The sequence below is a fragment of the Megalobrama amblycephala genome, linkage group LG21 (genome assembly GCF_018812025.1).
Source record: "Megalobrama amblycephala isolate DHTTF-2021 linkage group LG21, ASM1881202v1, whole genome shotgun sequence".
Lineage (NCBI taxonomy): Eukaryota > Metazoa > Chordata > Actinopteri > Cypriniformes > Xenocyprididae > Megalobrama > Megalobrama amblycephala.
Window position 1 is genome coordinate 28,819,957 of NC_063064.1, and position 27,508 is coordinate 28,847,464.

The following is a 27,508-nucleotide window of genomic DNA, read 5'->3' on the forward strand; positions in this document are numbered from 1 at the left end:
CTGGGAAAGAGAAATCCCAGCCCAGTTTCAGTTAAACATAAGTTTGTCTAAATTAAAGAATTTCATAAAACTCAAAACATTGAAACAGTTCAGTTTACTTCAAATATATCAGTTCTGTGCAATTGAAAGAAAAAGAAAGTGCTAAATACTCATAAAAATTAATTTGACTGAACTAATTTAAGTGTGTCCTACTCAAACCAGTTAATTATTTTGAGCATTAGGGTTTACAGTGAATATATGAAAAATACATTTTAGAGTGAAAGTTATTGATGAATTAGATTTTTTTGTGAAAACGTTTGTACGCAGATTTCACACACAAATTTGTGTGTACACATTCTTAGTGAATGAGACCCAATGTTTTTAATATTTTGTTAAAGACATGCATTTTATTTATTATCTAATTGAAAGTAAAGAAAATTTCTGTGCATGTCCCTTATCAGTATTTTCGGTAACACTTTATAATGAGGTCCCATTAGTTCACTATTTAATGCATTAACTTACATTGAGCAATACATTATTCTTCATGGTTAATGTTAATCAATAAAAATACAACCGTTCATTGTAAGTTAATTTCAGCTCATTTTAGTTAATATAATTAACCATACATGCTTTTATGTTATCTAAAGCAGTCAATGTTAACAAATGGAACCTTATTGTAAAGTGTTGCCATTTTCTCCACATTGACTCCTCTAATCCCTCAGTTTAGTTTATTGTGACACGCCAGTTCTCTCGTGGTGTTCAGATACATGTCTCATCCATGGGCCGTCTCCTTCGGTCACCACCGAGTGAATAAGTACCCCTCAGGTGTGTTAGATTGTCCCATCTATCCATAAACCCTTAGCTTATCTGTTGACAGGCTGTCCCGCCTGCTAAGCGGCTCAGCTCTCTGACCATGCTTCCATATCATGGATGCAGGACAACCATGTCCAAACTAGAGATACCAGCATGCGGTTGCAGTGCAGGTGGCTGGGAGATCCCAGTTGGTAAGACGGCATGGCTGTGCTTGATGGATTAAGAGTAAGGCCTGTTTACGGCCATATCCTCTTTTTTATTTTGGTATTCATGATCTCATGACAGTCCCTACACCTGTGTCTGATCACAGGATCTGATATCTGGCCACATGGAAAGCACCTCCATAGTTTTAGTAATTGCATCACCTCTGAGATATGTGGATACAAATTTAGATTCCTGACTGCCAGGCAGAGAGGGGCTCGCATCAGGCTAGAAGGCCTTGTATATCACTCCATGATGGATGAGCCAGTGTAGAGGAATTCTCTGTGGTTCATACTAAAACAATACTTTGCATTGAGTCACTGCCCCAACTTGAACCTTGAATTCATTCATGCTGCTCACAATGACAACCATTAGTGTTTAAAACTCAAAATGGGGGTTGTTGAGTGTAAAGGTGCACTAAGTAATTGCTCTTTTAGTCTTGCAACTGATGCAAATGATACCTGTTTGCATGAATGCAGCAAACATTTTAATTTGTTTATGCCATTGTAAGGGTTCCTGCAATTTTTGACCAGTGAAGTACAGCCTATTTGTATTTGTAAACTCGCTTTGTGGAGAATTTCCATTTTTATGTTAGGTACTAATTGGTATTAATATAAACTTGATTAATGCTTGTGCTGTGTTGAAAATCCTTTACCTAATTTGGTGTTTTTTTTTGGCTTTTTAAGTTCCTTTAAGTATCTCATTATGCTGTATCATCATATATTGGATTCAATCTGTTTGTCAACTTTTCTCTTCCAGTTAGCACAGGTTTTGTATTTCTTTCTCGAACTGATTGATCATAGGCCTCATTGATGCATCTCAGTATTTTTATATTATTGATTTTTTTTTTTTTTTTTTAGGTAAATAAGCTGTATATAAGAGTGTACTTTTTCACTTATAACCTGTAATAATTGAAAGAAAACAAGTTGGTGTAATATTTAGGGATAATATAGCATAACAACAGATTTATAAGCAATTTTTGTGGTGTTCCCAGTCAAAAATGACCAATTTACAAGTGTAACAAGATAAAAAACAAAACTCAAAAAAAAAAAAAAAAAAAAAGCACAAAAATGATCAACTTCTTTTGGGAAGTTGTTATAGCCTGTTTGAGCAAAGTCATTAAGTTTTAGGTTACGTTTACACAGCAACAACAACAACGTATTAAAAACGGAAACATTATTCCTTTGCGCTTTTTGCATACAGACAACAACATTGTCAAAATGATCCCTGCTCACACAGATTCATGAAAACCACTAAAATCACTGTATTCTGCTGCCAGGCCAGTAGTTGGCGATGTCAGTTTGTAAAGAAATGCTATGCACTTATAGAGTAAAGTTAATATGCATGCACATGCACATCACCATTTCCACAAATTTGTGTTTTTGTAGTTTACACTGAGACAATAACGGTATTGTTTTTGCACTTTGAAACCCATTTTCAAAAGTTTGTATATTCAGGCCCCCAAAACACTGTAAATGAATGGTCAAAATGCTATTTTTTTTCCATTTTTAGTTGAAAACTGTCATGTAATTGGCCCCTTAGTCCAATGCGATAAAATTATCTAGCATTTTTGAGGAAAAGAACACCCTCTTAATGTAAGGGATAATTAATATAATATATATTTAATAATTAATATATAATAATAATTCATATAAACTTCTATTAATATTTTATTCTTACAAGTGCACAAAAAAAAAAAGTCCTGAGATTTGAATACGGTTTGGTGGAGGATTTGACTTTTTTTGAGCCACAGCTGAAACAATCATTTTCTGTTTCATAGACTCTTAATTTGTTTTTTGTTTTTTTGTTCCTGCTTCCTTTGTTCCCCATTTTCCCGCTTCTTTTCCATTAGGTTACTGATTGCTTTGTGCATTTGATTTATTGTATGTTTTCCGCCCTCAGTTTAGCTCTCCTGTCTGTACTGTATTGTCTTTAGTTAAGTGAAGCTGTTATGTTGATTCTGTGATCAAGTGGACTGTTCATTGTAGAAATATTCCATTCGCAGACATATAACCTATTACTAATTTATTCTGCAACCAAATATTTTCCTAGTGGCAGGTATTTTTCAAAAATGCTATTCCAATTTTTGCCTTAATTGTGCAACTTTGTTTCATGTTGTTTAAGGGTTAGTGCGCAAAAAAGTGATATGATAATGAATGAATATAGTGCAGGAGCTGCATGTTACTGCTTTTTCCCTTTTCTTTTTTTCTATTTTATAGCTTGACTGGCCAACATTCTTCAAAACAACTTTTTTTTTTTTTTTTTTTTTATTCCAATGAAGAAAGGAAATCATGAGTTTCAAGCAATACGAGGGTGAATAAATGACAATGTTTTAATTTTTATGAACTATTACTTTACATCCTCTGTAGTTCTCAGGATCATCTCTTTTACATTAAGGGCAACTGATATTGTATGTTACTTGGCAGTAATGGGTGAATTTAAAGCAGAACAGTGATGGAGAAAAAATGCAATGTCAAATTAGATATAAGAAAGATACATGCATCAAAAGAAAAATAAACTTTAGTGTGTAATTACTTGTGCCAGTTTGTGCTGCTATGTGATCCGAGATGAATTGAGAGAAATAGAGCAAATATGATTCCTGATAAAATTTAAAAATGCTCAAGGAATACTTATTGATTCTGCACCACAACTTGGTATCTAGATAATGTCTTTGAGGGCTCAGGGTCATTGCACAACCTGATGCTTTACAAAACAAAAAAAGAAAAGTAAGGGAAGAGGGGGGAGGAGTATGGCAACTGTCATCAGAAACAAGAAACATCTGTCTCATTTGTGTAACTTGTTTTCTTTTAATATGAGAAGTATGTTGGTAGAGATCTGTGAGTTTTGAGGAAGGCCAGGGAGGAGAGGAACGCGTGTTTTACTCCTGGAATCATTCCTCCAGACCTTTGGTGAACTTTGGTGCCTTTCTCTGCAGACTCATGTCCTCTGAGGTGAGTTTATGTATACAGTGTGAAATGTAAGTGGATGAATTAATATTCACAGTTTTACTTCACCTGATGAGCTCCATTTGTCTTTTTGTAGTTTCTATTAAAGATGGTAAACATTTAAAAAAAAATATATATATATATTTTTATATTATTTTATAAAAAAAAAAATTACTTTGCTATTTTATGTTGTAGTATTTATTTTTACATTTATTTTTAAGAAAAATTATAAGTGAATTATAGATATTTATTTTTATAATATAATTATGTAATAATATATATATAATTTCTTTATATATATATAAAATATGAAAAAATATATCTTTTTTTTAACATTTTATTTTTGTAATTTTATGTTGTATATATTTACTATTGAAAAAGTCAAGTCAAGTCAAAAAGTATAAGTGAATTATACATATTTTTTATTTAATATATTTTTAAATATTTTTATGATGTTATTTCATTGTTATTTTATTTATTTTGTTTTATTTTGAAGGGACATACTGTAATATAATTAATTATTATCTTACAAATAACTATATATATATATATATATATATATATATATATATATATCATTTTATCATTTTTTCATTTTTTTTTTTTTTTTCATTTATTTACTCATGTATAAATACATATATTTATGGCCACAAACAGCATATTTGCCATTGACATTCATGTCTTGGCTAATCAAACTAATGTTCCTCTGATGACTTCAGAGACCAAAGTCATATTAAAAGTAGCTGAAAGGCTAAAGCCCCTGATCTTTGAGTTCCTTTATTGAATTGTAGGTTGATAATTATGTTATGTCCCTGCAAAAGCCTTTCCAAATATTAAATTACTGTGTGGTATTTTCCATCAAAGAGGCGGTGACAGGGCCATTCTGTTGACAGGATTAGATTTCTCATAGTGAAATCTCCCTCAAGCACATTTTACATCTATTCTCATACACAATGATTTTTCCACATTCAGGCCTGCATATTTGTCCCAAAATAGCCATAGGAGAAATGTCTTACTGCCACAGACAGATTATCATGTTTTAGGTGTTAAAAAGTCACCCCGAAACATCCATCTTAGTAAAGTACGTACATATTTCAAAACTATGCGAAGTGCAGTGTTTTCGGCCCCAATATCTCTACTTCCACAAACACAGGATGTGCTGGATATTATGAGGATTTCGCCATGATTTCTCCAGCCTGCGTCCACAGATATGCCCCCTGCTTTAATATCCCAGTGCACAATAAAAGACAAACCCTCCTCTCTTCAAACCATGTCTTCCTGTTCCTCAAAGCCGTTTATTAGTACCAGACGTCGGTATGACCAAGGAATATGGAAGCAGACTTTAAAATGTACAAATAAAATTACATGGTTGGATTGTTTTAGACTACGGTCACGCTCTCACAGTTTCCAACAACTGAAAAAAGCCAGAGGTGGTTTGAAGACATATGCAACATCAATTAAAGGCACTGTAAAAGACTGTTACGCCAGCAAGGTTAGGCCCTTGATAGGGTAGACAGTATCCTGCAGCAAGGGTGGAGTGGAGTCGCCGTTCGCTTCTGAAAGAAACATTAGATGCAGCAGCCATTTGTGCAGTGATGCTTTGTTTTTCAAGTGTATATTTACCATGTTTTCTGCATGCATTTAAAGATGAAGTCTATTATTTCTGCACCAAATTGGACCTGCAATCTGTTTGAGCAGCCTGACTGGGATGGACACAACATAAGTTTAGCCAATAGCGTGAGTTTGAGGTGGAATATCTATTTGTCTTAAACGTGTGATTGATTATGATTTCACTTTTTTAACTTTAGTTGGTATGTAATGTTGCTGTTTGAGCAATGTCTGCAAAGTTATGACACTCAAAAGGAGAAATTTTCTTTTACAGAAATCACTTTTTAATGACTTCAACAAACGGCTGGTCGGGACTACAACAAGATTCTTCACGGGTTAGTGACATCACAAACCCTAAAATTTTGCAACAAAGGGGGTGAGGCCATGTTGGGCTGCTTTAGAGAAGAGGAAGAGTTGTTGTAGTGTTATTGTCATCATTTTACGCCGGACTGCTTCACAAACGAGGGTCAATTCAACGCTGGATTTGCACAAAAGATTAACATGATTGCACATGCTAGTGGATGAGTTGAATCAACTCCACAGCAACTACATAAATGTATCCACTAACCATTCAGAAACGTCTAGTTTCATTCTAAAAGTTGTAACTTCGTCCTGAGTCTCTCCATCAGTGTCGACTCCGGTTTGAACAATGTAAGGCTGAACACCGTTACTGACAATCCTCATTTTGGCTGCGTGAGATTCTCCAGCTTTGTTGTTGTTGAGCAACCGAAGCGCAAGCTGTTAAAGCTCCGCCCTCTTCTGAAAAGGGGGCGGGGAGCAGCAGCTCATTTGCATTTAAAGGGACACACACAAAAACGGTGTGTTTTTGCTCAAACCCAAATAGGGGCAAATTTGACAAGCTATAATAAATTATCTGTGCGGGATTTTGAGCTGAAACTTCACAGACACATTCTGGAGACACCAGAGACTTATATTACATCTTTCTACAAAATATTAAGCAGCACTACTGTTTTCAACATTGTAAAATAATAATAATAAATGTTTCTGGAGCAGCAAATCAGCATATTAGAATGATTTCTGAAGGATCATGTGACACTGAAGACTGGAGTAACGATGCTGAAAATTCATCTTTGATCACAGGAATAAATTATATTTTAAAATATATTACCATAGAAAACAGTTAAAATACTTAAAATTGTAATTATATTTCAGAATATTACTGTTTTTATTTTTGATCAAATAAATGTTTCAAAAACATAAAAAAAATCTCACCAACCCAAAATTTTGAACGGTAGTGTGTATTCCATAATACAGGTATGTATAATTTTTTTTTTTTTTTTTTTTTTGGTACTTAATACAAGCTGTTGGGCAACAGCTCAGCAAAGAGGTGCTTACGAAAGTCATCTCTGGGGCCGCTTTGTTGCAGCACCAAACCACATTTATGCATGTCCGACAACCTTCATTCCTGTCATTATTCCATGAATAGTTTCTATAAATATTTATTGTTCTTGTCGTGATGGCATGACTCTCTGAGTTCAGCCTAGACCGTGTCACTAGGCAGCTGCCGGACTGGAACTGTCGTGATCCCTAAACCATTACATTGGTTTGTTAAACAGAATAGAGAAGGAAGATGCCATTGGTAATCTTACTGAATTTTTCTGAGAATTTCTGTCATAGTCGGTGTGGTTAACCTGATGATTTCATGTTGACCTTGTACATTACCGTTCAAAAGTTTGGACTTTTTTTTTTAAAGAATTTTCTTATTCTAACTAAGGCTGCATTTATTTAATTAAAAAAATACAATAAAACCAGTAATATTGTAAAATATTATTACAATTTTAAATAAAATTAAATTTATTTTAATGAAATAAAATACAAAAATGTTTGAAAAAAATTATTTTAATATATTTTGTATAAAATGTAACTTATTCCTGTGACAGAAAAGCTTCAAATGATTCAGTGTCACATGATCCTTTAAAAAATCATTTTAATATGCAGGTTTGCTGCAAGAAACATTTCTTATTATTATCGATGTTGAAAACAGCTGTGCTGCTTAATATTTTTGTGGAAATCGTGATGAATTGAAAGTTCAAAAGAAGAGCATTTCTTTGAAATAGAAATCTTTTGTAACATTATAAATGTCTTTACTATCATGTTTGATCAATTTAATGTGCCCTCGATTAATAAAAGAATTAATTAAAAAAACATCTTACTGACTCCAAACTTTAAATGGTGGTGTAACTTAAATGAATATTTCAGGTTTACTACAAGGCATAACATATTGTTAATGACCACAAAAAATTATTTCAACACATCCCTTGATTTCTGTAAAAAAAAAAAAAAAAAAAAAAAAAAAAAGGTTATGGTGTGGCACTTACAGCTGAATATAATGGGATAAATTTTTGGATAATTTAAAAGCAGAAATTAAGTTTATGGTTTTATAAAAACACTTGCATTTATTTAAGCTTTATAGCTGTTGAAATCATAATTTATGCAGTTGTTTTATGGTTTATGGCATTACCTTGTCATGGCAACAAAGTTAAATGCAGAAAAGGTTATTAAACTGAGCTTAACTTGTATTGAACCCGGGATATTTCTTTAACATCGACTGCGGCAAGACAGCAAAACCAAACTTTTATCCTAAAGTGTGAAACCCATCAAACAAGACTACATTCATAAAGACCATCAAACCATATTATCCTGATAAAATGATCTGATTGGTCAGCATGGTCTTTTTGGTGAAGCTATTAACTGAGGATGTTTGCTTCCATTGCAAAGAGCAATAAGCACAAGCACGAGAATGTCAGTTTTTGACACAGCATATATTTCAATTAAACATACATTCATATGAAATATAGTCCTCTTCAGTGTATAAGTCTTTACAAACCTATGTTTCTTTTAAAAGCATACTGGATAGCAAGTTGTACTATAGAAAAGCTTGGAGTTATGGTATCGTACATAGTCGCCATAAATAATTCAGTCACTCAGTCTGACTAATGGAGCAGGGAATGCTGGGGGATTTGTTTATTTGTGATATGTGCGTCTGGAGAGGAAAAGTGCTAGAGTCATCGTGCACAGAATCCATGGTCCAAGAATCCCAAGAGGGTAAACAATTTATGTTTGTCAGTTTTGCGCCAGATGCATGGTTACAGCTCAGCACCAATGATCTGTCTGCGTCACTAGCTACGACTTTCAAAGCTCTCCTTTTGAACAGATTGTTAACACTTGTAATAATTCCACTCCGTCTTGTTCGGAGTTGGTTCGCATCCCTTCTAAAGCAGGGCTCACTTGAAGGGTAGGGACACACCAAACCGATGCCAAAGAACTAGCACTGATAAAAGCTCACTGTGTTGTCACCTCACGTCGAGGCAAAAAAACTGCACATGAGAGAGAACTACAGCCGACTGTCAGCCGGCACGTGTGTTCTGCGCCTGCGCGTAAGGAGACCGCTGTCTAAACAAAGCAGTGCATGCTTACCGTTTTGAATATCATTCATGCTGATCACTTTCTTTATTCCACTCGGCTCACGCTAATATTAAATATTCGCCCAGGAACACTCATAACACTCGGTACATGACATAAAATTAGAACAGCCTTCTGTCTGTACCACCTTGACTTGTTTGTTCACTGTTTTGTTATTATTCTTACGCTTCGACTCGTTCACTAAACAGAACAGCCAATCAGAGTTCTGTCTCTCGCCAACGGCCCAACACCGATTCTACATGCTGAATTAGCCCCAAAAACCCCAGATGGCCAGTGTTGCCAAGTCCACAGTTTTCCCACGGAATTGGGCTACTTTAACACTGTTGCCGTGTGTTGTTTTTCATGACCCCAAATAACGTGATGTTTAGCCACTGGAATGCAAATTTTACCAGGGAAACCCCACTAAAAATTCAGATTTTGATTGGGCTAGTTTTGAGTAGCAATTGGACGCATTTTGTTGTGAAAACCTGGCAACTCTGTCTCTGCTGACGGTATCCGACTAGAGTCAACGGTTCAGAACACATCAGGAAAGCTTATTCGGCTAACGTTTAAAAAAGGTCAGACGTTGCCCAACGGCTGATTGTCGGCTTGGTGTGTCCCAGGCAGGGGCGTAGTTTGTGGGGGGGATGGGGGGGATGTAACCCCCCCAATATTCAAATCCATTAGTTACAACCCCCCCAATACAATACAACCATACCAACGTTCAACCCCCCCAAAGTTGAAACCAAATCTACGCCCTTGGTCCCAGGCTTAAAAGCCGGAACACACCAAGCCGACAGTCGGCCGACTGGCAGTATTTGTTGGTCGGCCGACTAAGTTTTCTCAGTGTGTTCCGCACCGTCGGCTGAACTTGGTCCTTGTTTGCTTTTTTCGGCCGATTCGAAATGTTGAATCGGTGTCGGAGCACGTCGGTCCGTCGGGCCATCTAATCATTCTGGGCTGAGTTTCCCGAAAGCATCGTTTGCCAACTATGGTCGTAAGCCCCATAGAACTCTAATGGGTAACAACAGAACATGCGACCATAGTTCGCTTTGGGAAACTCACCCCTGATTTTCTGTTCAGCTACTGCCACCTGCTGGTACGGAAAGGCATTTCATCTTACCCAGGCGCAGAACGGACATGCTACTTGGCCGTCGGCTGTCGAGCATCGGTTTGGTGTGTCAGGCCAACTTTGGACCCAGACGCTGCCAACGTGAGCCAACCCTGCAGTATGCTTTCGTCGCCACTAGTTCGTCGGCGTCGGCTTGGTGTGTTCTGGCCTTAACACTCAGCTGTATACGCTATCGGTGATTCTTGAATTCAAGCAGCATCACAGGAACGAATGGCCACGGGTATGGAAAGTACACGTACGCCCGGACTGCATCTCAGCACGTAATGTTCGATAGTTCGGTTAGTCCATCTTTCAAGATGAAACCCTAAAGCAGCATTAACGATGAAAAGGCTTTAAAACGTTGACCTTTCTCCATATTCATGTGCCCCTGATCCCGCCGGGTCAATGTCTGTCAGTAAACCCATTCCCAATGGCACTCCTCTGGTGCACGTCACATTAAAAATTCACTCTCTATTCGATTGCAATAAGTTAAAAAATATACATATATATATATATATAAAAATAAGAGAGCAACTGCAATTAAAAAACAGAACGAGGAGAGAGAAAAATACTCTCAATTGGGACGTCAGATATATTTGCCCCTATATTTTAAAGTCTCATGTATGACATGTTCCTCTATCGGTGCATGAAATGCCTGGGAATGTCTCTGTCTTCCCTTTTGTGTATTTGCCTAGTTTCCCTGTGCATGTAGGGAAGTGTTGAGGGGATCACCGACACGTGTGCATCTCTACCATCTTGCGACACTGTTTGCACTTGACGTAGCAGCACCAGTGGAACTTGCAGCTGCAGCGGTCGACCACCTCCACCTCCTCCGTGTGGAATCCGCGACCGCAGCACATGAGCTCGCAGCCGTCGATGGCCTTCGAGGTCTTGTTGCAAAAGCGCCCTGCGGTTCCCAGTATGCCCGGCGTTCTGGGGTCGTGCTCGCAGAAGTCTGGGCTCGGGTCCAGGTACACCAGATCTTCGTCCGTGTGCGGCTTGAACTGCGAGTTTCGTGGAACCAGGACCTTGGTGGTGCCCACTTTACGCAGCTCCACTTCTGTAGCGCCGTCGAATTTCTCCTTGATGACGTTGCCCACTTTGCGGAACGGCGGCATTGCTTTCCAGCAGGTCTTCACCTCGCAGGAGCCCGAAACGCCGTGGCACTTGCATTCCACTCGCATGTGGTTCAGAATCGCCTTGGAGTGGAAAAAGAAATGTAATTTATGTGAGTGTACAAACCTTTCAATGGTGATGTTTGTAAGGCCTCTTACCTTCCTCCCTGCCTCATTGTTATGGAGGTTCATTAGGGCTCTGTTGGAGGACTGTCCTTTACTTCGTTCCCTGATGTCCACAAAGGATTGGGAAAAAGCAACCCCATATGCAATATTATCTGAGCATCCTGACCATTGGAAACCTGTTGAGATAGAGACGGTCAAGGATGGAGAAGTCTAATGAGAGAAATCAGGAGTTTTATCAGTCCATCTGGAAACAAAGTTGTTCACAAGGTACTGGATTGGTAACAAACAAGTTTTCCAGGATTTTCCAAGATTAAAATTTAATCCCTGAATGTCATTTATAGTGTAGTGTGAGCCACTTATTAACAAGTAAACTAGATATTCATGAGAAGAACAGTATATTTAGCAGTTATTGTATTACAGTCTGTTTCAGATCCTGCTCATAAACAGCATCAGTGAATAACATGAACCGTGATTGTTCACTTCACATGTCACTCACACAACTCTTCCTATCTAAACGGGCCTTTCTTGGTCAGGATATGCTGCTTTAATGCCCAGAGCTTTCACCGTTCAGTTTGGGTATGCAAGAATAATTGTTGTGAGTTCATAGCAATATCCATGATTAATTATCATAATTATTCATACAAAGCACATATACCTTCTGGACTGACACCGTGCACATTACGGTCACAGCCACACTTGTCCAGCTCCCCACTGCTGCAGGCTCTGGTCACTGCGAAGGCTACGCTAGCAGCAGATATGGCGTACACAAACGCAGCTTCTCTGGTGCCTGTGACAAATAAGCAAACATTAAGCTTCCCCAGAGGTGGCTTCATGTCCATTTAAATGGGATGCTGCTTACCTTGTGTGACCACTTTCCCGAACACAGGAACACTCTCTAGCGTCGAGCAGTTCCAGCGTCGGTTGCGGAACTGAAACTGGCACTCGTCGATGGCGAGCTGGGCACCCCTGCGGACCGCGTCCATCACCTCCACGTTACGCTTGCAGATCTGAACCTGCCTCTGGATGAGTCCTCTGAGCTTCTCACAGGTTTCTTCATCAGAGATGCTCCCCACCGATGACAGCTTTGCCAGGTATCTGAGGACAAACCAATAGACTGGTAATCAATATATGTTCATAGACTGTCATTAATACAGACATTTGTACAGAAAAAAAACGTTTCAATTTGTATCTAGAAGCTGGATGTTTTTGGTTTTTGGAGAAAAAAATCCATTCATCCATCCATCCATCTATCCATCTAGTTTTCATTATATTTAGTTTGTTATAATTTCTAACAAGTTAAAAAAAAATTAACATTAGTTATATCACTGGCTATCATAAACTAACAATAAACAATAACTTTTATTGCATTTATTAATTTTAATATAAATTTCCACATATACAAATACATTTATAATATTTCCAGTTAAATTAGCCAATCTGTTCTAAACAAACATGTTAACAATGAACAATAATATATTTATATTAGTATATTTAGTATAGTGTATTTAGTATATTGGTGTAGTATTATTATTATTAAATATTTTATATTTCTTATTATATTTCTTATTTTTTTATATTTAAAATGCTGTTCATTGTTAGTTCATAACTACTGCATGAATTAATGTTAACAAATTTTAACTTATTGTAAAATGTTATATTTTACTATGTTAAGGCTTTCAAAGTTTAACTGATGTTAATGAAGTAAGTTCAGTAGTGTTAAACTTTTCAGTTCTCTAGTGACATTTTCATGTTTAATGAAGGCAGGTTATAGAGGTATCAATTTTTATTATATATATATATATATATATATATATATATATATATATATATATATATATATATATATATATATATATATATATATACATATAATAAAAATTGATACCTCTCTATATATATACTAAATTTAATTTGCAGCCATTTTATTTATTTATTACATTTTAGCTAGTTTCAGGTTTTCATTTCCCCACCAAATTATGCTTGTTTATATATATTTATTGAAGTGAAATGCTTTCATTTAGTTGTTGTTATAGTTTCTTTTAACAGTAACACTGCATTGTCGCACTAACAGGTTTTTCCATTGACTCTCCATAGCACAAACGGCACTAATATAAACGCCATGGCCCTCCTGTGATGTTCTTGGAAGGCTATGCTCGGCAGATGAGGTAAGGGTGATGTTGAGAGAGGCGGATATAGACTATCTTTACCCATCACCTCCAGGGCCAGGGGGTCGGGGCAACACCATCGCTTTAATGGGTCTGCTGAGCTCCATCTCTTTAAGGCACCTTATAAAAATAGTCCTATACTACAACGCGGCACGCAGATTTCATCCGTACACACCAAGCTTGGTCTCATTATCATCAAGAATGGGTGGAGATCAAAGTCTTGACTGTTTAAGTTCTGCACAGATGCATTTAGTGGGTTGCGTGCAGGTGATGTTTGCAAGAGTGGTCACGGACGGGTTTGTTTTGTGTTATTTGTCTCTAAAGGTCTTTTGGTGTGGTACTGAGTAATTCGAATGTACTCCTAAATGCATCATGAAAGACTTTGTCAGAATGGCTTTGAAGGTTCTGTGCTGTAAATACTCCGTAAATGTGGTTTATTGATTCGGGTTCTAACTAAAGGCTAGCCCTCAAAATCAGTGCGAATCGGACCTGCCTTTTATTCTTTAACAGCGATTTCATAGAATAACCATTTTTGGTTCCTCAAAGAACCTTTCAATGATCCGTTCTTAAAAGAACCATGCCTTTTATTTATTTATTTTTATGAAGAACATTTTGAAATTCCAAAGAACCTTTTTCCACTATAAAGAACCTTTTGTGGTGACACTTTACAATAAGGATTCATTTGCTGACATTATTTCACAGTTAAAGGCACAATATGTAATTTTTCACCACTAGAGGTCGTTTATTCAAAACAAAGGCATATGGAGGTGTTGTCTTCACATCTACAGCCGATGGAAAAGAATCGGATGGTACTCGGGCAGAAATCATATTCATGGATGAGCTAATGTATTAACGATTTATTAACATTTATTAAAAATGTATAGTTAGTTTTTAGTGTTGCTGTTTGAGAATACAACATCTGCAAAGTTACAACGCTCAAAGTTCAATGCAACGGGAGATATTTTCTTATCTCTGTTTCACTGTTTAAGGACTACAACAAATGGCTGTTAGGGACTACAACAAGCTTCTTCCCGGTTTAGTGACATCACTAACCCTAAAATTTACATAAACCCCGCCCCCAGGAACACGCAACAAAGGGGGCGGGGCCATATTGGGCTGCTTTAGAGAAGAGGAAGAGTTGTTTAGTAGAGTGTTGTTGCCATGCCGTCATTTTACGCCGAACTGCTTCACAAACGAGGGTCAATTCAACACTGGATTTGCACAAAAGATTAACATGACGGCACATGCTAGTGGATGAGTTGAATCAACTCCACAGCAACTACATAAATTTATCCACTAACCATTCAGAAACGTCCAGTTTCATTCTAAAAGTTGTAACTTCTTCCTGAGTCTCTCCATCAGTGTCGACTCCGGTTTGAACAATGTAAGGCTGAACACCGTTACTGAAAATCCTCATTTTGGATGCGTGAGATTCTCCAGCTTTGTTGTTGTTGAGCAACCGAAGCGCGAGCTGTTAAAGCTCCGCCCTCTTCTGGAAAGCGAGCCGGGAGCAAAAAATGGCGTGTTTTTGCTCACACCCAAATTGGGGCAAATTTGACAAGCTATAATAAATGATCTGTGGGGTATTTTGAGCTGAAACTTCACAGACACATTCTGGGGACATTCTGAGAGACTTATATTACATCTTGTAAAAGGGGCATTATAGATCCCCTTTAAAACTTTAAACGAATGGTTGGTTGGTTTGTCCATTTTTTACAGTGTAGTATGGAAGTAAGCATATTCAGATGCAGCAAACATTCTACAAACAAAGTTAACATTTTCAGAAACGCATCTTTAGACATTGCTTTTTTTTTTTCGAGTCTTGTGCTTTTAACACCAAAAACATGTTCTGTGTGAATGGCCTCTAAGAGTGCATAGTCTTGACGTCCCCTTTGTTTCTGGGGCTCATTTTAACAAGTTAAATACAGCACATCTAGATCCCAGCGACTGGCAGCGGTGCATCGCACCCTCTCCGCTGTTGACAAGAGCTGATTTTGAAGGCCAAGGCTGGGGCAGATAAGAAACAAACACCTCCTTGTCCACGAGACCATCATCTCTGCTCTCGCAAGCTTTGATAACACACTCCTGTCTGTCCAGCCAGAAGATGAAGCATGATGTCACCGGCCAGATGCAGACGCATTCTGCATGGCGTTTCTTTTTGATCATGTGCAGCATCTGTTGACGATTGCATGTTCTTGCATGCGTGTTTACAGCTTTTGTTTGTTTCACCAGTAAATTAGCTCTGTGATCCTGACCTGATAATGAATCTGGCAGCCAAATGGCAGTCCGTTCTTGCGGGATAAGCGCAGGAATATAATATATCAGTGCCAGATGCTCTCATAAGACGTGCGCTCGTATCAAGCTCGGGGTTTTGACAAACAAACACCTGAAGAACGGCCGGCTGCATATTTGTCTGGGAAAAAGATTGTCTGAGACCTTGAGAGAATCTTGTTTTCATTGCTCCCCATTTCTAGCATTCTCTTCTACTTTATTTTCAAAAAATGTGCTCGCTAATCGCAACGCTAAGTTTGGGAAAACAAGGGGAGCCGACGCGACTGTGGGATTTTGTAAAAGAATGGGAGATGCCTTCCTCTGTGTTTCTGGGAGGTTTCTGCGGAGCATTCCACCTGGAGCACGGTGCCTTCTTCCTTTTGTGTCATGTTTGTGTTGAATTACACAACCCTGGCCTCCGAGCGCTGTTGGCTCCAGATGGCTTAGCCAAGCGCGACTTAGCACGCAACCATGCTGTTTGAGAGAGTTTGGAAGAGAATGAAAGAGAAAAAGAAATCGCCAGCTCGTACACACACCAGGCTGTAAATATCCGCTCGCCTCTTACTGCTGTCAACGTATAAACAAACTTAAAGTTATATACACTACCATTCGAGAGTTTGGGATTGCTACGTTTTTTGAAAGAGGTCTCTTCTGCTCACCAAGGATGCATTTACAGTATTTGATCAAAAATACAGTAAAAGTGAAATAAGTGAAATAATATTACCATTTAAATGAGCTGTTTTCTTTTTGAAAAGGTTTTAAAATGTAACTTATTTCCTATGATCTAAAGCTGAATTTTCAGCATCATTACTCCAGTCTTCAGTGTCACATGATCCTTCAGAAATCCTTCTATTATGCTGATTTGCTGCTCAAGAAACATTGTTGAAAACAATTGTGCTGCTCAATGTTTTTGTGGAAATCGGGATTTCGAGATTATTTTTGATGAATAGAAATAGAATAGAAATTATTTAAAAATAGAAATCTTTAGTACAATTATCATTTATGTCTTTACTGTCAAAAAAAAAATTTAATTTCTTTAAAAAAAAAAAATGCTTACTGACCCCCAACTTTTGAAAGGTTTATATATATATATATATCACTGTAGACAATGGAAAGTATTTGTAATTTTTACAGAAAAAAACTGTAAAAATGTAAAAATGCTGCAGTAAAAACATCACATTATATGCAATTTTACTGTAAAATACTGTCAAATGTATGGTTTTTGCAAGTAAAAACTATGAATTACCATATAATTTACGGTATATATGTATACACTCACACATTCAGAGTAGGAAATTGCAACTAAAAAAGCTTGACTTCCTCTCAGCATCATTTTTTGTAAGTTTATTGAATAATCAAATGATGGATGTTGACATTTCCTGTCTCTCTGTGGTAAATCGGTGAAGGTAAATATCAGACCTGTACGAGCTACCGTCAGCAAGTAAACATGCGTGCTGCGGCGTCCAAGGGCCACAATTTCATGATGTTTACAAAAATATTTGATATTTACATATTTGTCAGCTGTGCGTCACAGGGCGACACGTCTGTGTATTAAAAGCTGTTTGTCCGAAATAAATGCAGCATTAGGGAGGTTTAAGGAAACTGATGCATTTCATTACTTCGTATTTCACCCACGTATTTCTATTTTTTATTATTATTAAACCACCAACATTTAACAACATTTAATGGCCCTCAGTAATACCAAGGAGTTGAACAGAAACACTATTGCTGTTAATATAATGGTTGACTGTTGGCATTGCTCGTACTGTTCCAAAAACTTTGTGGGTAACTTATCCTCCACCGTTTGTGGCACAGACAGGAATGATATATTAAGTAGTGCGACTTGTTCATAATTTTCCTATTACTTCTCTAAGCAATCAGATATGATTTTCAGCTGGCAGATGATGAATTGCATTATGTATGCAACCATCCGGGGTCAGTTGCATAAACGTAGCCACTGTTAAGACTTAAGAACTAGTTTGACTAGTTAAGGGGCAATCATGCCGTCTTACTTTTTCCAATTTAAATTTATTAAACAGCATTTATTTGAAATATAAATTTTTTATAACATTATAAATGTCTTTACTGTCACTTTTGATCAATTTAATGCATCCTTGCTAAATAAGAGTATTAATTTTGAAACTTTTGAACCTTAATGTAAAGATGATGATCCTCACAACATTGAAAATACAGTCAAGAAGATGTCCTACAGAAACGACCCAAAATGTGAATCAAAGATCCATCACAGAATGCGACATGTTTTCAGAAACAGATGTGTCATTCTTGCACAACTGTGTTTCTCTGAGAAACAGCTCTAGTTTCCTCAATAACTCAGTGACTCATGGGTATTTCTATCTCTTGCAGACTCTTAAAAGCACATGTACCAAAAAGTCATTTGCTCGTTTGCTTTTAGCAATGAACGTCTGACACCGTCTTAACAGTTGCATTCACACTTTGCTTATCTGCAGGTCTAGTGGATCTGTCTTTAACTCTAGAGGGCAGTGTTATCTCATTTATTGACAGTGTCCTAAAAGATTAGCAGTACAATTAACTGAACATGTTAATTCCAGTCAATCATATGGATCTCATTTGACATATCACAGGTCATTACTAATCCCATTTTGTTTCTTGGGTTGTTAATATTTATTTATTCTTGTTTCTATCTCTTCTAGCAGGTTAAATATGTTCCAGATGTACATCATGAAGATGTCTTTCAGAGAGGTATGAAAAGTAACATTAACATCTAAATCTAAGATATACAGATTAATTCAACTTTGCTAATTGCTGTATATGAATATCTGCTTAGACAGGGCAGAACATTTTGAATACCCAGCTAACAAAAATATCTAAGGACATTTTGCTAATTTTCCCATTTAGTTATGAAAACATTATTTCTGAATTTCTGAAACGTTTTAATTTTTTTTGTTGTAATGTGAACGTAAATGGAACATTCTGTTTATCTTTTTGCAAACGTAATGGGAATGTTACTTTTGAATGTTCTCTGAACGTTCTAAAACAAGTAGCAACATTTAAAAAATGTTAGATGAACGTCCAACTTAAGTGTTTTTTAAAAAAATGTTTAATGAATACCGTTTTACCGTACATTCTATTAACGTTACTGGAAAAATGTTTGCCCGTAACTTTGAAAGAACCTTGTCAGAACATTAGACAAAGTTCTGAGAACGTTCCCAGTTAGCTGGGCATATGCCTTAAAACAATGTAAAAAACAGAACTACTTGTGTAAAATATAATTTGAATCATTTCAAGAAGTAAATAGGTGCAGGTATATTTCGAAGACATCCCTGCTTCTGAGCTCTAAAGAACATCCTAAACATCTTGCAGATGGATAGATGGGAGGCTGGAGGAAATGCACTCAGGTACATTAAGAGAAAAATTAAGAGAGATTGACTCAATTTTCGTTTTTTTCTGTTTAGGTGCTGACAGGCCCCTATGGGAGTTTATGGGAGTTTCATTTTTAAGAGGAAAGAACTTGAGAAAGTTGTCTGATGATGAGATAGACCATTACAAAAAAAATAGAGAGTTAAATTGTGCATAAAACGTCTCAGAAGAGTCGTTGTGGATTTCAATCTCAATTTGCATTGTGAAAAGCATCTTTATTGCAAGGAAATTAATCTTGATTGATGGGCAGTCAATATGAGATTGTTCAAATTCATCTTTTCATTCTCTCTTTTACTATATTTGTCCATCACCTGTTTTTACTACATGTAGTGTGTAATATAGCTGTTTGTGAGTTTAAAAAGTCTGCAAAGTTTCAAAGACCAAAGTGCATAATAAATGTGGTTATTGTCTCTTAAAAGAAAGAACTGATTCTGAACAACCTGAAACGAGTAGGCAGTAATTCCAGTCTTACTTCCTGCTCCAATGTAGGTGTGTAAAACATTTGCATAATTCATTTTTTATTGGCTTCCCACGAACAACATCTACTCTGACCCAGCCTCAAACACTGAGGCCTGGAAGAGTTTGGTTCGTGTTGTTTTCTGTGCTGTGAAAGCAAATCCACTTCCAAAGGATGAGGACTCGGGTTTGAATTGATACTCTAAAACTGATGCCATCTTTACTGTTTTTATGCTGAGGAAGATCCAGAGCTGTAATTCAGATATGGTAATGGGCGTTTGGTTTCTGACACGCACCGTAATAAACTGCATCACAACAGACTGGGCCATCTGACCAATCAGGCTCTCAGAAAGGAGGGGTTTAGAGAGAATGAATCTTTTATCAAACCCTTTCAGACACTGTGAGGGAAGAGGTGATGCTGTAATGTATATTATGAGAAAATTGAAGTGTTTTTGACATGTAAACCTACCGTAGGAGACCTCCAAAACAAAATTAAGAACCTTTATAATAGCATAATAGGGGCACTTTAATGAGGATAGTCAAGGGGAAAAACATAAAAGTTGCCTGTTTCATCAAATTAACCTTTTAATAGGCTGTTGTACGAGTGGAGGTATGTGACAACAGGTTTTACAGCTTCATTACCCTGTTGTCACTGGTGTTATTTGTGTTATCAGCCCTCGGCGCCAGGATGTATTTCACATTAGAGGTTTCTCTCTTCTCATGTTGCTCATCAGCTGTGAACTATTTATTGACCATCCATGTGCAAACATCTCCACCACTGTTCTTTCCATCCCACGTGGAGAGTAACACTGTCTCCCATCCTAAACAAATACAACTGTGTGATCTCTGTACTGTTTTATATTCATAATCATAACTGCAACTGAGTTCTGTGACCTCAGCATCTCAAAAACCATCTCAGCTTCTGTATTTGACAGAGTGCAACTCTTTCATTAGTTCTGAAATTATTGCATCATGGAACTAGAAAAGGAAAGTTCATCAAGACGAACTTTAAAGTTTAGATAAACATTGAATTGTGAAGGTTGCCTAGGCCTTATGTAGGTTGGATACATAAAGACTGGATGGATTGATAGAGTCAGGATTTTTCAATAGAAGTCTATGGATATTTTGGGAGGATATTTGTTAATCTGGGAAATTGTTTGATCCGTTAGAAAAGACATAGTGCAACAATGCCCGGTTCAGACGACACCTGATTTTTACAATCCGTTTGACGGAGGGTGTCGTGGTGATTCGTAAATGACAATGGGCGTCAATCATTTTATCATGTCATAGTGGACAACAACCGATGCTTCACAACATCCGACAGACGTGTTTAACTTTTGCTGTGGTGAGAAATCGAGTCCCCCCAGGAATCGGGTCTCCTTTAGGACCCCGAGGGATCCCATTGGTTCAACTGACTTTTATTTTTAGTGCCTGATTATAATTCCTGCAAAATCACCTTATGATTTATATCATTTAAAATGCATTATAAATTACATGTTTCATATACTAGTATATAACTAAAGCTATAGGTTGTGAAATCAAGCATTTCTCGTTCTTACTGTTTGTTAGTTAGCTTATGTACTAGCATAGCATACATCTACCGATTAGCCTGCTAGCTTAGCTTATATTATATTAGGTATGTTTTTTGCTTCCAATATAGTTCCCAATTGCATGTTTTTGTGTACTTAGCATGACAATTAATATATAATAGTAATATTATATACCATACCACATTGCTATTACTGTGTAAAATTAATATTAAATTACTTTTACAGAACATAGTATGTTGCAACAATCATTATCCTTATAAAAAAACAAATAAAATTAGGCATATGTGTGTTTCCAGTTTGTTTTATTATGCAATGCTTAGGCATTTATTTTATATTTCAAGAATGTTGTTTGAGCGCTTTATGTAATAAACATAATACAATAATGATAATTAGTCAAGACGTCATGATAACAACTTTTGATCAGGCATTACCACTTGGGTCCTAAAGGAGACCCGATTCCTGGGGGGGACTCGATTTCTCATGACACGTCACATCTTGACCAATAGGAGCAAACACGCCCCTTTGCTAGCAATTGTTTGTTTACGCCCTTGTTTCAGGAAGTAAGTCACTAGCCCCGCCTTCTCGATGACATCACGCATGTCGTTAAAGACTACAAGATTGGTCAGGTAAGCAACATGGAGTCTGACATGTTTTTTCCATGACACGACAAGAATTTAGGAGTCAAAATCGACTGACGCAGTGACTATCGTAACAGACAAAAAAATGTGTATTCTGAACCTAACATAAGTTGAAACAGACTGAGGGTCTGTGCAAAGTTTGGTGGTTTTAATTTGAAAGCTCTAGGAGTTTCAGTCACAAATGTTGTTCTCAGCTTAAAGGGACAGTTCACCCTCATGCCATCCCAGATGTTCAGAAGACATACATTCATCCACTGGGGTCGTATTGATTACTGTTACGGTCACTCTGTGTGGTTTTTCAAGCGTCAAACGAGTGACAGCCATTCCATATCCTAAAAATTATTGTTTGTGTTTATCTGAAGAAATAAAGTCGTATATGTCGGCGACGACATGATTTTTGGGTGAGCTATCCCTTTAAGGATTTTGAAGTTTGATCAATAACAGTATGCTGGCTTTGCCAAGCCAAGATAAAAGCAAGAATCGCTGCTTGTCAAAATGCATTAGAATAAGTATTGAGTGACTATTTGCAGTATTTATTTAGAAAAGAGTCTGTTTAATAACATTTACCATCTGTTGTTTATGGTATCTAATTAGTGATTCATTCCTGGCATTTGAACACAAAACAACAGCAAATAGTCATTCATAAAAATGTATGCAGCAATGTAAGCTTATATTTGCATGAACAAGCAAGTGCTATACATGGAGGTTTGAAGATGTGCAGGTGCAGTTCATCTGCTCTCGTGACCCGCACCTGCACCTCCACCCTCCATACAGGTGCGGATGGATGTGCTCAAAAGTAATACATACACACATCCAACAAATGAAAAGCTTTCAGCTGTACTTCAGAACATTTAATTATGACTGTTGAATAAAGAGTGGACTTTTACGCCACAAGTTCTATTCTATTCTATTCTTTTCTATTCTATTCTATTCTATTCTATTCTATTCTATTCCATGTATCCGAGCGACCAGGAGAAAATTTTTATTCAAAGCACACGTACTGCTTCTATTAGAAGTAAAAATGGCTTTACAGCTTGATACTTTTTAAGCACCAAAAAAACCTTTATTCTCAGTTCTTTAGAATATCGTATATATAGTGGTGTTTTAAAAAGCCCAAAAGCCAAAACACTGATTTGAAGAACCTATATTAAAACATCAGTCTCCAAAGAGGTTTGTGCTGAACCTATAACCTACTACAGAAAAGCCATTGCAGATCCTTTATTTTTAAGAGTGCATGCAGGTGCTATTGATCTGACTGCTGCATAATAATTAAAAACAGGCTTTTTATTATGCAACAAATATGAAACAAAACAGAAACGTTTTCAGTTACTCAGCAATCTTATCTGGTTTTATTTTAAACGAGTGAGACAAAACATAAACAGTGTGTTTTCTTCATCTTACCTTACATCTACATCTCACTTTGAGATCAGACAACGTGCAGCATGTTTGTATAAGACGAGGTCACTGTTTATTTCATTTAAACTAGAATAAGAGCGCTTTTCACGTTGTGAAGAAGATTGTCTTCTGAAGTCCTGAAGATGGTCTTCATCAAAAAGCGTGCAACAGATTTACTGAAAAGTTTTGAATTCACCCTTCACGGTGAATATTTTCATGATTTGTTATCACATTTTTTCTTTTGTCAAATCAACTTCAATAATTAATGTGGTTCAGATGGCATAATATTTTGAGTTTCTGTTGATTAAACCAATCGCCTTCATTGTATTAACTCAAATTTTTAATTTTAAGGCAACCAGGTAACTTACTTTTTTAAGTTAAACCAACAATTCTTTTTTACAGTGAATTTATTTTCAGTGGTCATGCCGGTTCCATTGAACAATATATTTTTTCTACTTTCTTTTAAGAATTTCAATGACTTTCATGTTTTTTGGATAAATTGCAGGTTTTATATTTTTACATTGAGTGCCCTTTCCTTGTTGTTCAAATGAACCATATTAGCTTAACCCTTCAGACAAGTCAGATATTTAGCCTTAACCAATTGTTTTCCTATAAAGAATATTTATAGTGTTTTTTCGCAGTATAGGCTACACCACAGCTTCATGCCCACGCGTTGCTCATTTAACTCATGTTTGCTAAAGAAAACTTGTCTAATGTCTATTTGGCTACTTGCTAATACCTGTCCTGGGATGGGGTTGGAATAGTGTACAGGCTCCTGTCAGAATGATCATATTTTGTAGACAGGTAGGAGGTTTTCCTTTAGTGTGAAGCGTGTCTGTACATGCCCCAAACCTGTCACCACGCCTTTAGTTAAAAACACTCTTCCATCGAAAACTCAACTGCATCTGCATAGATTAAATGATCTGCCCTGAGGATACAGATACATAATCTTAGAAATGCAAACAGAGAATATAAATCTTGATACGGCCTTAACCAAGCCTGCTTTTCTGCTACTTAACCATATAAATGTCCAAATCAGATCATGGCTTCTTTGCTATAATCGTAATGATTCATTTCTACAGCTCTCTTCAGCACTGTAAGAATGATGAAGAGTGCTGTTACTGCTGTCACATTCATGCGTTGCTCTCCAGGCTGCGCGCAACCAGCGCCAAGCGCAGCTGTGCCAAATGCACATGAACTGGAAGTTCATGATTTCAGATTCCAAATAACCCGTTTCATTTCCTCATTTCCTTATTTTTGTTTTGTTCATACAATGCACGATTTTGTTTAAACTGACAGCTGTATTATCTATTATAGGCCACGTTATACTTCTGGTTTTTGACTGTCTTCTGCGCGTGCGAAAAGTGCAGCAAGGTCATGTAAGCAATCTACAAAGGTAGGTGCTGTATATTCTCATTTACAAGTTCGCTTGGTTTTTCGATTTGTCATTGCCATGGCTCATACACTGACACGCTACACATTTGCTTTTGGGAATCTGACTGACTTTAGTCATAACAGACAACATAGACGTCAAAACATCATATCACGAATGAAGAAAGTGATATTCACTTACAGCCAGTTGCTCGCATTGGCGGAGAAGAGCGCTAGAAAGAGCATAAGCAGTGACCTTATCAAATACTCCGATGACATCTTGAGAGGAAGAGAGGATCAAATCAGGTAAAGGTTGCTGGGATAAAATCCTCAGGAGGAGTTGTGAGTCAGGGCACTGCGCTGAAAAGTTGCATCGAAAAGCGATTAATCCATCATTGCGCATCCATTTGGATGAGAAGCAGGTCTGTCCGGATCAACAGTTCTTGCCTCCGCGCAAGTGCTCACGATAGCTTATGTAGTGGCAGCAAAATCACACTGAGCGGTATCCTCTTCTGAGCGCGTCCAGCGGTTTCCACGGTCCACTTTTACGCAGCATCAGGTAAAGATGAGGCACGCGCGGTCCCGCCAGTAAAGCGAGTCTAAATGACAGCCTTGGTCCTGCGCGTGCTGTTAATTCATCTAAACGTGAAGGTTTGATGGCCTCTGTAGATGCCACTCTGAATTCAGTCTGAGAGTGAATGCTGAATTTACTGACTCCTGAAGGGTTTGGTAGGGGCGGCGCGTCATTTGGGGGAGGTTTTGATGTGTGAGAAAGCAGATAAAGGCGGGTTTAGTGCATGCATATATGTTTTCCCTTGCGCTTGGCTGCCAAGTATTTGTTCTCCAGAGGGACTCGGTGCGGCAGATATTCGCCGTGCTCGAGGTATAACCCCTTATGCTTTTGGCAAGGTGTATTTCCCCTGGCCTCAGTGCCCCCCAAACGCAAGTGGTTAAGACGCTATTTATAGACTGTCTCGTATTTTGACAGCTTTGTATACAAATAGACATTATGCCATATTCTTATTAATGTTGTAATATAGCCTATAGCTAGTTGTCATTTGAATGAAAATGAAGAATTTCAAGATTCACTTCGAGACAGAGCATCTCCAAAGATCTGATTTATTAGGTTTACATAAACAAGTGAACCAGGTTTTGTATTGAACATTGGGCTGAAATCAGTCGGTGGTGGTTGTTTCCTCTCAGCAACAGTTCATCATCATATGTGTGTTTAACATGTTATATATGCAATAGGAAACCACAAACATCTTTCTGTGCTGGTAAATATTACGCGTAATTGTTTTTTACCAGTCTAGTATATGGACTGACAGACAAGTGTTTGACTGGCTCACTCGAAATCCTTGTTGACCAACAGAGGGAGAAAGTGAGTAACAATAACTGACGCGCGTGTCAGGCTGGCGCTTTCTGAACTGAAGGACTTCTAGGTTTTAATTTGTGAGAATGTTATGATTAATCTTTCCATTTTTAAATTATGCTACCAAACATATGTTGTCTTTTTTTTTTTTTTTGGCCTTTTTTAAACTTAATGTTACAAAATGTGAACTTTCTGTGCGCAGGTGAGCGTCACACCTTAAAATATCAGATCATTTCTGTTCAAAATGTTTCAGGCTTGATGTCATGTCATATGCATTTTTTGGCTTGAAATTATATTTTATTTTCATTAAAAGCTCAATTTAGGTTTAATTGTATTCTATATAACTTGCAAAATACTGATTAAACATTTTAAATTATTTAAACTATTTTCTGTTTGAATATATTTTAAAATGTCATTTATTCCTGTGATAAAGCTGAATTTTCAGCATCATTACTCCAGTCTTCAGTGTCACATGACTGTTCGGAAATCATTCTAATATGCTGATCTTCTGCTCAAGTAACATTTCTTATTATCAGTTGTGCTGCTCCATATTTTAGTGGAAACTGTGATACATTTTTTCAGTATTCTTTGATGAGTAGAAGGTTCAGCATGATGAATAGAAATCTTTTGATCAATTTAATGCATCCTTGCTGAATAAAAATATTAATTTGATAGCTTCTTTGAATGAATAGTCTGGCTCATGCTCAACCATAAATATAACACCTTTTTAAGGTGTCAAGTAAGTCATGTGAACACAAATAGGGCACACATGCTGGTACCATTTCTTTAGAATAAGACTGCAATTTGGAACCCGTTGTACCCCAGTGAAGTCCACTATATGGAGAAAAGAAAGGTCACACGTGACGTAGGCGAAAGTACCGATCCAGTGTCTACAAAGCGAACGTCAAATGGCCTTTACAAAAAAAGGTAAAACAACGATGTCGGATGATTTTGAGGTTGGAGGAGAAGATGAGATGGAGCTTTCTGCCCTACTTCTGCCTACGTCACGCGCGACCTTTCCAACATGATTACATAATGCGTGGCGCATCGCAGAGCAGTGCAAGATGAGCATTTGTGGTTAAAAAGTATATAAATATTATAATTATAATATAAATGTCCAATTATTTCGCTAGATAAGACTCTTATTCCTCATCTGGGATCGTGTATAGCTTTTTGAAGCTGCACTGAAACTGACATTTGGACCTTCAACCCATTGGTCCCTGTTGAAGTCTTCTATATGGAGAAAAATCCTGGAATGTTTTCCTCAAAAACCTTAATTTCTTTTCGACTGAAGAAAGAAAGACAAACATTTTGGATGACATGGGGGTGAGTAAATTATCAGGAAATTTTAATTCTGAAATGAACTAATCCTTTAATGACAAAAAAAAAAATCTTGCCAAAAAGCTGTATTACACTAAATACATTCAAATTCTTGCATAATGTCTCTCCCATCAGGCCTTTTCAATACCGTTGTCGGCTCAGACTCAGTGTCTGGACTCACGAGTGACCAGAACACACTTGTTGCCGGCTCTGTCCAGATCCGCACCTCATTGGTGCTGATTTACCGAGC

General features: G+C 37.1%; 1 protein-coding gene across 1 annotated transcript; it reads right to left on the bottom strand.

Moving 5' to 3' along the window:
- Positions 1-10,128: 10,128 nt before the first annotated feature.
- wnt4 (wingless-type MMTV integration site family, member 4) lies at positions 10,129-25,267 on the bottom strand. Its single transcript, XM_048173243.1, has 5 exons — positions 24,769-25,267; positions 12,181-12,416; positions 11,977-12,108; positions 11,355-11,497; positions 10,129-11,279 (listed from the first exon to the last, which is right to left on the bottom strand). The coding sequence occupies exons 1-5, from the start codon at positions 24,843-24,845 to the stop codon at positions 10,809-10,811; spliced, it is 1,059 nt and encodes a 352-aa protein (XP_048029200.1). The 5' UTR covers positions 24,846-25,267; the 3' UTR covers positions 10,129-10,808.
- Positions 25,268-27,508: the final 2,241 nt, after the last annotated feature.